At 48.3% G+C, this 12,327-nt stretch overlaps 1 protein-coding gene across 1 annotated transcript in view; it reads right to left on the bottom strand.

The window, feature by feature from the left end:
• The window catches only part of PRRG4 (proline rich and Gla domain 4), a 263,253-nt gene that overhangs the window by 116,775 nt on the left and 134,151 nt on the right, over window positions 1-12,327 (bottom strand). The window contains exon 5 of the mRNA XM_073658110.1: window positions 5,996-6,128. Within this exon, the coding sequence (XP_073514211.1) occupies window positions 5,996-6,128 (133 nt within the window). The remainder of the gene's footprint in view (window positions 1-5,995; window positions 6,129-12,327) is intronic.

Raw genomic sequence — 12,327 nt, 5'->3', positions numbered from 1 at the left:
TCTACGGACAATCAACTCCTACATGGATGCGCTGTCCACCCCGACTGCGTCCGCCTCTAACCGAGCGGCACCCGCTCCGGCGGCTCCTCAACCCAGTGGTGCTGTGGCAGCCGGATTTGGACCCCGGCTTACTGCGCCTCCACGTTTCGGTGGTGACCCTGCCCTGTGTCGGGGCTTCATAAATCAGTGCACACTGCACTTTGAGCTCCTGGCACACCAGTTCTCCACCGAAAGGGCCAAGGTGGCATTCATCATGTCTCACCTCACCGGAGAGGCGTTGGCGTGGCTTAACCCTCTGTGGGAGAGAGGGGATCCTCTGGTATCCGATCTCCAGGCCTTCCTCGTGGCTTTCCGGAAGGTCTTCGATGAGCCTGGACGAAAATCTTCTACTGCCTCCTCACTTCTCCGACTCCCCCAAGGGAGTCTCTCTGTGGGCCAGTATGCTGTGCGTTTCCGAACCCTCGTATCTGAACTTGCCTGGAACAATGAGGCTCTGGTGTCCACCTTTTGGGAGGATCTTTCTGGACGGGTCAAGGATGACCTAGCCGGTCGCCGGTCGTGACATACCTCCCTCCCTGGATGACCTGGTGTCATTAGCTACCCGGATTGACTTCTGTTTTCTAAAGCGTGCTAAGGAGACGACCCGTGAGAGGAGACCTCTGCGCCTTGCTCCAACCTTCCAAAGTCCAGTCTTGCAACCAGCATTTCCCCGGGTGTCTCCTCCAGAGTCAATGCAAATTTACCAAGTTAAGATGGTCAAGTCTCACCAGGAGATCCGCCACGTTGAGGGGAGGTGCTTCTACTGTGGCAATATAGAGCATCAGATCCGCTCCTTCCCGGTGAGACCAGGAAACTCCAGTGTCTAAGACCACTCGGAGAGGTCATCCTAGGCAAGAGTTCTTCCTCTCCACCCTTGACTCTGTCCGTTTCTGTTACCAGTGGCGATTCCCGCTTCGTCGAGACTGCCTATCTGGATTCCGGAGCCACTAAGAACCTCATTCAACAGGCCGTGGTGAAGCGTTTTCAGATTCCTACCATACGTCTGGCTGATCCTTTAGTGGTTTCGTCTGTGGATGGAAAGCTTCTCTCTGAAACCATCTTGTTTGTCACTGAGCCTGTAACTCTTCAGGTGGGAATGCTGCACTCGGAGAAGATCTCCTTTTACGTGCTGTCCAGTCTCTCTCATCCCCTCTTGCTTGGTCTGCCTTGGTTACAGACACATGAGCCCGTCCTGAATTGGAGCTCGGGTGAGGTGCTCCGTTGGGGTCAGGAATGCCATAAGACCTGTCTGGACCCGGTTCGTCCTGCTTGACCCACCGTCTACTCCAGCTAACCTACCTGGCCTGCCGGCACCCTACTGGTCAGATGCGGACGTCTTTGATAAAAAGGAGGCAGAGACACTACCACCTCATAGGCCGTATGATTGCCCCATCGACCTAAAACCTGGTGCCTCACCTCCTCGCGGGCGAATCTATCCCTTGGCCGAGGCCTGTGCTATGTCTGAATACATAGAAGAGAATCTTGCTAAGGGATTTATCCAGAAATCCCCCTCTCCAGCTGGAGCAGGATTCTTCTTCGTCAAAAAGAAAGACTGCTCTCTTCGTCCTTGTATCGACTATAGAAGCCTAAACCAGATTACCATCAAAAATAAGTACCCCCTGCCTCTCATCTCGGAGCTGTTTGACCGCCTAAAAGGCGCGAAGATCTTCACTAAGCCCAATCTTCGTGGGGCATACAATCTGGTCCAGATTCGCCAGGGAGACGAGTGGAAGACGGCATTCAACACACGGAATGGTCACTACGAGTACCGCGTGATGCCCTTCGGTCTCTGTAATGCTCCAGCCGTCTTCCAGGAGTTAGTAAACGACATCTTCCAAGATCTCCTGCATTCCTGCATGGTGGTGTACCTGGATGATATCTTGGTGTTCTCCCCTGATCTGCCCTCTCACCGGACGGATGTTTGTCAGGTCCTGCTGAGGCTCCCGAAGAATCGCCTGTATGCTAAGTACGAGAAATGCCTCTTTGAGCAGACCTCCCTACCATTTCTGGGGTATATCATCACTGATACCGGACTGCGGATGGATCCCGAGAAGGTGTCTGCCATCTTAAAGTGGCCCCGACCTGAGGGGTTGAGGGCTATTCAGCGGTTTCTGGGATTCGCCAACTATTACCGCCTCTTCATTCCTCATTTCTCCTCCTGGATTGCTCCCATCTGTGATCTCACCCGTAAAGGAGCAAATCCTAGGGAATGGACTTCCAAGGTGGAGAATGCCTTCGTCTCTCTTAAACAAGCCTTCTCCTCCGCTCCAGTGCTACACTGTCCGGATTGCAATAAACAGTTCTTCCTGGAGGTTGATGCCTCTTCCTCTGGGGCGGGAGCAGTGCTCACCCAGAAATCTTCGTCCGGGCAAATGGTGTCCTGCGGCTTCTTCTCCAAACTCTTCTCTCCGTCCGAGCGCAATTACTCCATAGGATATCGAGAACTGCTGGCCATCAAATTAGCGCTGGAGGAGTGGCGCTACTCGCTTGAGGGGGCTCTGCACCCGGTGGTCATCTACACTGACCATAAAAACTTTGCTTATTTGCAGACTGCCCAAAGACTAAATCCGCGTCAGGCCAGACGGTCTTTATTCTTTGCTCGATTCTGCTTCACTCTTCATTACCGCCCGGCAGACAAGAACATTAAAGCCGACGCTCTATCCCGCTCATTTCTGTCTACCGACCAAGAGGAGGAGCCTCTACACATCATTGACCCCTCCAGAATAATGACTGTTGCTCCATTTGACCTGTCTCATCTACCTCCTGGTAAGACCTTTGTAGCGGCTCAGGATCGGAAGAGGGTCTTACTCTGGGGTCATTGGTCCAAACTGGCTGGTCATGCCGGCCAGAGGAAGATGCTTCTGCTCATTGCTCGACATTATTGGTGGCCCACCCTGCGCAAGGATGTTGCGGATTTTGTTGCGACTTGTTCCTTTTGTGCCCGTAACAAGATACCTAGGAACCTTCCAGCTGGTCGTCTTCTTCCTCTTACCATGCCTTCCGCTCCTTGGCAACATATTGCAATGAATTTCATCACGGATCTTCCTGTATTGGCCGGTTGTACTGTCATTTGGGTGGTCGCCGACTGCTTCTCCAAGATGGCTCACTTCATCCCTCTGCCTGGTCTTCCGTCTGCACCTGTGCTGGCTAAGGACTTCATCCGTCACATCTTCCGTCTCCAAGGCTTACCCCTCCACATTGTCTCTGACCGGAGAGTTCAGTTCACTTCTCGCTTCTAGAGAGCCACGTGTAAACTGCTGGATGCCTCTTTGGATTTCTTCAGCCTATCATTCTCAGTCCAATGGTCAAGTGAAACTTATCAATCAGATCCTTATCAGTTTTCGTCGGCACTTTGTCAACGCTCAGCATAGCGATTGGGTAGAGCTCCTGCCTTGGGCCGAGTTTTCCTATAACAACCATGTGAGTGAGTACTCTGCTAAATCTCCATTTTTTGTGGTTTACGGTCGACACCCCCGGATTCCGTTTCCCGTCTCCTCTTCAGTGGACAATCCTGCCGCGGAGTCTCTCGTCAGTGAATTTTCAGCCATCTGGGAGGACACTAGATCTGCGTTTCTTCAGTCCTCCGAGCGGATGAAGAAGCATGCTGATGAGAGACGTCTGGATCCGCCTCTATTCCATCCGGGAGACAAGGTCTGGCTTTCCTCCAAATATGTCCGTCTCAAGATACCATCTTACAAGTTGGGTCCGCGGTTCATCTGTCCGTTCGAGATTCTGAACCAAATAAATCCAGTGGCTTACAAGCTGAAACTCCCGGCCTCCTTACGGATTCCCAATTCCTTTCATGTTTCTCTCCTCAAGCCGGTTGTCCTTAATTCTTTCTCTGAAGATCCAGGTACCACTCCAGCTCCAGTCTCCGCTGAGGGCATCTTTGTGGTTGTAAACATTTTTGCCATCAAGAGGGTAAGAGAAAAAACTTACTTTCTTGTGGATTGGAAGGGGTTCGGTCCTGAAGAGAGGTCTTGGGAGCCCAGGGAGAACATTTATGTCCCTTGTCTTCTAGAAAAATTTCTTGCGGGCCTAAAGAAGATGGGGCGTAAAGGGAGGGGTACTATAGTGTCGGCGTCTCTGCCTCCTGCTGGGCAGAGACACCGATCCCCTCACCCTGCTTCCTCCCTCGTAAAGGGGCCGCGCGCACCGTCCTAAAGAGTCCCCGGTCAAAGGCCGGAGGACTACTATTTAAAGCATCTCCTCCAAAATGGAGGTGCCTGTGCAAGGTTGTTGTTTGTGTGCTAACACTCCCCTCAGCCCTCAGGTTCCAGTGCCCGCCAGCCTATCTATCAGCCGTACCCGCCTGCTGATCTATCAACCGAGCCCACCCGCCTGTCTATCAGCTGTGCCCACCTGCCTGTCTATCAGCCGTGCCCGCCAGCCTGTCTACCTGCCGAGCCCACCTGCTCGCCTACCCGCATCACCTGGCAGTCTACTAGCCGTGCCCGCCTGCTTGCCTACCCGCATCACCTGTCTGTCTACCAGCCGTGCTCATCTGCTGTACCTGTCAGCTTCAGCCATCTGACCTGCTCTCACACAAGGTCGGTCCCAGAGTGGTACCTGGTTCACCTTCCCGGTCCCTCCCTGGTTCACGGAGTTGACTAAGCCGCCGTGTGGCCAGGGTTGGTCCGGGTAGGCACTTAGTTAGGCCCCTCTGGTCCCTCCTTGCATCATAGCACAAAGGTTCCACCACCCGGATCCGTAACACCTGTCAGCTGACTAAATGACGTCAACGCAGGTCCTTTCAGAACACCGTGGGACGCCGATGACAGAGCACGCCACCGGAGAGGAGACAGGGGACCACTGGAGAGGTAAGTATAATGTTTTTTTATATTTTTTACATTTTAATTATTTTTTTTACTATTCATGCCGCATTTAAAGCAGCATAAGTTGGTCACACAATATAAATCCATGCCAGTTGCATGGATTTATATTGTGTGACCAACTTGTCAAGCACTTTTCCAAATGATGCTCCAAATTGCTTGGAAAAGCGCTTGAAAAAACGCATACAGAAATGCATGGAAAAACGCTTCTCCCTGGCAGAAAAAACGCATATAAAATCAGCATGCTTTTTTTCTGCCATGGAGAGGCAGAAACGCTCAGGAAACATCCGCATCAATTCCACATCGTGGGCACATAGCCTAACAGAAGGCCGTTTGCTCTCCGAATGGCTGGAGATCAGTACAATAATGGTTGTCGGCAGGAGCAGTGAAGCATGGTGGAGGGTCCTGCCAATTTTTGGCCAGCATTTCAATAAATGGAGTTGGGGATTTGGTCAGGATTAATGGTGTCTCAGTGTTGAGAAATACAGGCAAATATTTATACATCAAACAATGATTTGATTTAGATTTCTCTTTTCTTTATTCACTTTGCATTTTGTTAATTGATAAAAATAAACTATTGTCACTTCTGTTTTTTAAAGCATTTTTAATGTGCATAGGTTTTTCCGCACCTGTCTAAAACTTTTGCACACCACTGTATACTGTATAACAAAAATGCCCTAGCTACAGGAAACCTGTAGTATCCTTAGAAACATTTTAGCTGTCCATGTATGCACAAAATGTAAATGTTATATTTATTTTATATGTGTAGCATCATCATATTCCACAGCGCTCAACAGACACTATCATCACTGTCCCCACTGGGGCTCACAATTTAAATTCACTATCAGTATGATTTTGGAGTGTGGTAGGAAAACAGAATACCAGGAAGAAACTCACGCAAACATGGGGAGAACACACAAATCCTAGTAAATATTGTCCTGGTAAAACCCAAGACCCTATAATTGCAAAGCAACCGTGCTAACCACTGAGCCACCATGCTCTAAGACTATAAAGCAATGTTACATTTTTAATAGCTCATTAGTGTTTTTATCTCAGTCTTGGTCAATACTGTAGGTAAATATATGAAAGTCTCATCCAAACCTGTATGACAACATGTTACTTACATGTGATTGTGTCTTCTTGGGTCACAATAAATTCTGTACCAATAATAGCCAAGAAGTCCAAATATAACCAGGAATGTTCCAGTGCAAATTAGACCAGTGAGAAGCCCAATCACATCAATCTTTATTTCTGTATCTAAGTGAAGAGTAAAAATGAATAGCATTAACATTACTGGCATGGATAGATATAAATAGTGTTGAGCGAGCACGCTCGTCACTACTCGTTTGAGCATCACAGTGCTCGGAATGCTCGTTACTCCGCGAGTAATTTTTGAATGTTTGGGCGGGAGCTCGAGTCCCCTCCCCACATGTTTGCAGATTTTTAGGCAGCCAATGAACATGCAGGGTTTGCTTAACAGTCACTGTAATGTCGTAGCCATGTTGGTTGTGGCATTACAGTGATTGGCTGGCTGCATAGAGTTATCAGGTCTACATAAGACTTGGGAACCCATGCTCATCGCAGTCTACTGGTCAAAGAGGCAGAGCAGGGAGAACTGCAGTTGAGCGAGGGAGAGAATTGGCGGTTATTTTAGGCAGGGATTTCACACCACTATTATTTATTTCATCTACTTCAACAGTCCTTGTAAGGACTCATTCTGAGGAATATTAATACTGCTGTTAGAAGTAGTTAGAGTTTGTGGAGACCTGGTATAATACAGAATAGGGTTCATTGCACGTTCTTTCTGCTGCTGGAACTCCTATCATAAGCCCTAGATATCAGGGCTAATAATATTCTTTTTGCTCTTAATCCTAATCATTTTTGTGAAAAGCAATATAATACACCATCTTTACTGGTCTATTTGCTTGTTAACAGCTGTAGGGATTGTACTCACTCAGGTGTGATGAGAGGCAAAAAGGAAGCATGTTCCTTTAAATGTCTATAGCGGTTTATTGGCTTCATAAACCGTGAAAAGAAAAATTCAAACAAACAGCCTTTAGTCCAGGCAAAAGCAAAAGTAAAACAGTCCTTTTAGCAAAGTCTCTGATAAACCGGACCTGTGATCACACAGGCTGGTAAGCGTCCAGCATACAGCTCAGTCTGGAGACAACAAACAGGAGGCCTTCTCCCTCCAAACACAGACCATGTGCCAAACACCAGCCTCCATTATATAGGCTGGTAACCACACCCAGAGGTGAGGTATGTGGGTTGCTGGACCCGCCCATTCTCTCCTAGGAACCCGTAACCCGTCTCCAAGGTGCACCAATTAGACCTCTTAGTGCATACGTGCACTAGAGAAAATACCCCAGGTTACATCACAGAGACCAGCCATCTCTGTGATACATACCTCCCGTTGACTACGCGACCATTAGCCACCTTACACAGCATACAGCCAGATTTGGTTGATTTGAATAGCATTGCTGTATAGGGCAAGCAGAGAAACTTGTCCATCATCAGAGGTGATCAAATATTACTGTGGTAATAATCTTTTGGAAGCTGCCAAATATTATACTCCATTTAAAGTGTACCAGTTGTGCGTTCAAAACATATCCAGACTTGGCTGATGACCAATAATATCGCTATACCGCTATTGCAGAGAAACTTGGTCATCAGAGGTGATCAAATATTACTGTGGTAATAATCGTGAAATTTTTGGAAGCTGACAAATATTATACTCCATTTAAAGTGTGGCAGTTGTGCGTTCAAAACATATATCCAGACTTGGCTACTAACCAATAGCATCGTTATACCGCTATTGCAGAGAAACTTGGTCGTCAGAGGTAATCAAATAATACTGCGGTAATAATCGTGAATTTTTGCAAGCTGCAAAACATTATACTCCATTTAAAATGGGCAAGGTGCGTGGTAAGGGACGGGGAAGTGGACATGATGCTGATGGTGCATGTAAAGGTTGAGGCCGCGGGCAAGTTGAAACTGTCCCTGCTGGGGAGCACAACAAGCACCCACATGATGTTGACCTAGTTTCCTGTCCCACTTTCTAGGGGGCCGCGGAGCACCACTCTTGAAGCCAGACAAGTGTGAAAAGGTTGTTTGTTGGATATCAGATAATGTTTCCAGTCAGTTTGCTACCACCACCCTGTCTTCCATACGGTCCAGTCTCAGTAGCCCTGAGTCTGGACCACATATTCCTCACCCTGAAACTCCTTCCTCCCACCATGCTGAGTGTAAGGAGGCAAATGATCCAACACTTGGACACTCCGAAGAGCTGTTCACATTTCCATTTATAGATTCTGGCCTCTCACCCTCCCCACTTAAAGCAGGACATGAGGAGACCGCATGTAGCAATGTACAAATATTTGAGCAGCCACGGTCACAAGGTGACGGTGGGAAAGTACAATTACTGTCGCAAGAGGTGGATGATGATGAGACACAATTGCCAGAAAGTCAGGAGGAGGACCAGGGTGCATACATGGAAGAAAAGGTGGTGGACGATGAAGTCACTGACCTAACCTGGGAAGGTGACATGCATAGCAAGGACAGCAGCACAGAGGGGGAGGGGGCCATAGCACCACAACATGCAGGAAGAAACAATGGGGTAGCCACAGACAAGGCGGGCCACTGTTCCCCAGAACATCAACACGAGGGAAGCTGCCAGTCCAACTGTTAGGTCTTCCCGAGTCTGGCTCTTTTTTAAAGACTGTCCAGTTAACCCAAAAAGGCCATTTTCAACATCAGCCATGCCAGCATCAGCAGGGGCAGCAAAACTACCAGCCTGACCACCACTAGCATGCTCAATGACATGACAGCAAAGCACCCGACTAGTTGGGCCAAACACCAAAGTCCAGAAACAATGTCTGCGGGTGACACCACTGCCTGTTCCGCTGTTGTGTGCGCATGCCAATCCCCTGTTCATGAAGCAGGCAAAGATACCTCCCATCCTGCACCTGTCGTTGCACACTTGCAACCACTGTCAGCAACCAGTGCAGCATTCAGTTGTCCCTACCCAGTCCTTGGAATGCAAGCGCAAATACGCAGCCACAAACCCACAAGCCATAATACTAAGCTGCCACATTTCCCGACTGCTTGCACTGGAAATGTTGCCCTTAGACTTGTGGAGACGGAAGCTTTCCGCAACCTCATGGCAGCGACCATCCCTCGGTGCTCGGTCTCCAGCCGCCACTGTTTCTCCCGGTGTGCCATCACCGCCTTATACAAGCGTCCCAGAAAATTATCCTCACCAATGCAGTTACTTTGAAGGTTCACCTAACTATGAACACATGAACAAGTGCTTGAGGGCAGGATTGTTACATTTCACTGACGGTACAATGGGTGAATATTGTGGAAGCCGGGACCCAGTCAGAACCTGGGACGGAACATGTGCTAATGACGCTGAGGATTGCGGGCCCTAGTTCAATCAGCGTTGCCCCCATCTTCCACAGCAGTTCCTGCACCTCCTCCTCTTCAGCCTTCATATCCAAAACTACCACATCAGTCGCAAGCTGGAAGCACTGCAGCACTTCCTCAGCCAAGTGGCAACATGCTCTGCTGAAGCTAATCTGCTTAGGTGACAAAGCGCACACCGCTGCAGAGTTGATGAAAGCTGTAACAGAGCAGGCAGATCTGTGGCTCTCATCCCTGAACCTACAACCAGGCATGGTCATTTGTGAAAATGGCCGGAACCTGGTGGCGGCTCTGAAGTTTGGCAACCTCGCACATGTACCATGCCTGGCCCATATGCTCAACTTAGTGGTTCAGCGGTTTCTCAAAACCTACCCTGATCTGCCTGAGCTGCTTGTGAAAGTACGCCGTGTGTGTGCCCATTTTGGAAAGTCAGCTACAGCTTTCGCCTCCCTGGCAGTGCTTCAGCAGCATTTGCAGTTTCCAGCTCGCCGACTGGTGTGCGATGTCACCACGTGTTGGAACTGACAGTTGGATATGTTGGCAAGCATTTGTGTGCAGCAAAGAGCAGTTGTTGAGTACCAGCTCCAACATGCCCGTAAGCATTCCGGTCAGCCTCTGCGCAGAAGAGCTGATGCATGGGCATGGATGTCTGACATCTGTGTGGTTCTACAAAACTTTGAGGACTCCACCAAGATGGTGAGCTGCGATGACGCCATAATTAGCGTCACCATCCCGCTTCTCTGTCAGCTGAAACACTTGCTACTCACAATTAAAGAGGAGGCTTTGCAGGCGGAGCACGATGATATGGAGCAAGGAACTATACAGGGTGATGCTACATAGCCTAGCCTCATCTCATCTCAATGTGGATTGGGTGATAATGAGGAGGAGGAGGAACAGGAGCTGGTTTCCTGCGCTACAGACAGTACTACCCACACCACATTCATACCATCTGTTCAGCGTGGATGGCATGAAGAGGAGGAGGAGAGGAAGGATGAGGAGGAGGACCAGGAGGAGGATGAGGAAGAGAACATGGACAGTCTTCCTCTTGGTGGGGACAGGGAAGTCTTGGCTGTTGGCAGTCTGGCACACATGGCTGAGTTTATGTAATTACTAGTTTGTCATGATTCTAGACCCACGCTACAAGGAGAACATTCTCTCTCTCCTTCCCTTGGCGGAGAGGTCTAATAAAATATTGCAGTACCAGAAGGCCCTTGTTGAAGAATTATTAAAAAAAATTCCCATCTGACAATGCTGGCAGCAGAGGTCACAGCTCCTTGGACAGTCAAGGAGCACAGGTGAGGGAGACATAAACCAGATGCAGCAGAGGCAGGGGAACACTGTCAAAGGTCTGGGTCACCATCAGATGACCGCAGCGGAACATAAAATCAAATCTAGTGTTTTTTTTATCTACTCTTCACACCCAGACATCGGTATACGCTTCAGGATTTCGTCATTTTTATGTAGTCCTCCTCCTTCTCATCCTCCACCACCATATCAACAGGGTGACCATCATGCAACACCCCCATTAATTTTTTTAAGGGTGTGTATGTTACCTGTAGGAACATTTTTTAGAGGTCTACCTCTGACATTCTGTAACATGTGTGTGTATATGTATATGTATACATATACACATACAGTACAGACCAAAAGTTTGGACACACCTTCTCATTTAAAGATTTTTCTGTATTTTCATGACTATGAAAATTGTACATTCACACTGAAGGCATCAAAACTATGAATTAACACATGTGGAATTATATACTTAACAAAAAAGTGTGAAACAACTGAAAATATGTCATATATTCTAGGTTCTTCAAAGTAGTCACCTTTTGCTTTGATGACTGCTTTGCACACTCTTGGCATTCTCTTGATGAGCTTCAAGAGGTAGTCACTGGAAATGGTCTTACAACAATCTTGAAGGAGTTCCCAGAGATGCTTAGCACTTGTTGGCCCTTTTGCCTTCACTCTGCGGTCCAGCTCATCCCAAACCATCTCGATTGGGTTCAGGTCTGGTGACTGTGGAGACCAGGTCATCTGGCGTAGCACCCCATCACTCTCCTTCTTGCTCAAATAGCCCTTACACAGCCTGGAGGTGTGTTTGGGGTCATTGTCCTGTTGAAAAATAAATGATGGTCCAACTAAACGCAAACCCGATGGAATAGCATGCCGCTGCAAGATGCTGTGGTAGCCATGCTGGTTCAGTATGCCTTCAATTTTGAATAAATCCCCAACAGTGTCACCAGCAAAGCACCCCCACACCATCACACCTCCTCCTCCATGCTTCACGGTGGGAAACAGGCATGTAGAGTCTTTTTCATCTTTTCTGCGTCGCACAAAGACACGGTGGTTGGAACCAAAGATCTCAAATTTGGACTCATCAGACCAAAGCACAGATTTCCACAGTTCTAATGCCCATTACTTGTGTTCTTTAGCCCAAACAAGTCTCTTCTGCTTGTTGGCTGTCCTTAGCAGTGGTTTCCTAGCAGTTATTTTACCATGAAGGCCTGCTGCACAAAGTCTCCTCTTAACAGTTGTTGTAGAGATGTGTCTGCTGCTAAAACTCTGTGTGGCATTGACCTGGTCTCTAATCTGAGCTGCTGTTAACCTGCGATTTCTGAGGCTGATGACTCGGATAAACTTATCCTCAGAAGCAGAGGTGACTCTTGGTCTTCCTTTCCTGGGGCGGTCCTCATGTGAGGCAGTTTCTTTGTAGCGCTTGATGGTTTTTGCAACTGCACTTGGGGACACTTTCAAAGTTTGCCCAATTTTTCGGATTGACTGACCTTCATTTCTTAAAATAATGATGGCCACTCGTTTTTCTTTACTTAGCTGCTTTTTTCTTTCCATAATACAAATTCTAACAGTCTATTCAGTAGGACTATCAGCTGTGTATCCACCTGACTTCTGCACAACACAACTGATGGTCCCAACCCCATTTATAAGGCAAGAAATCCCACTTATTAAACCTGACAGGGCACACCTGTGAAGTGAAAACCATTTCCGGTGACTACCTCTTGAAGCTCATCAAGAGAAT

Source organism: Phyllobates terribilis, unplaced genomic scaffold (assembly GCF_046119375.1).
Source record: "Phyllobates terribilis strain yellow unplaced genomic scaffold, ASM4611937v1 Scaffold_13__5_contigs__length_258822181, whole genome shotgun sequence".
Lineage (NCBI taxonomy): Eukaryota > Metazoa > Chordata > Amphibia > Anura > Dendrobatidae > Phyllobates > Phyllobates terribilis.
Note: the sequence above shows the minus strand (reverse complement) of the source record. Positions and strands in the feature narration are given on the sequence as shown.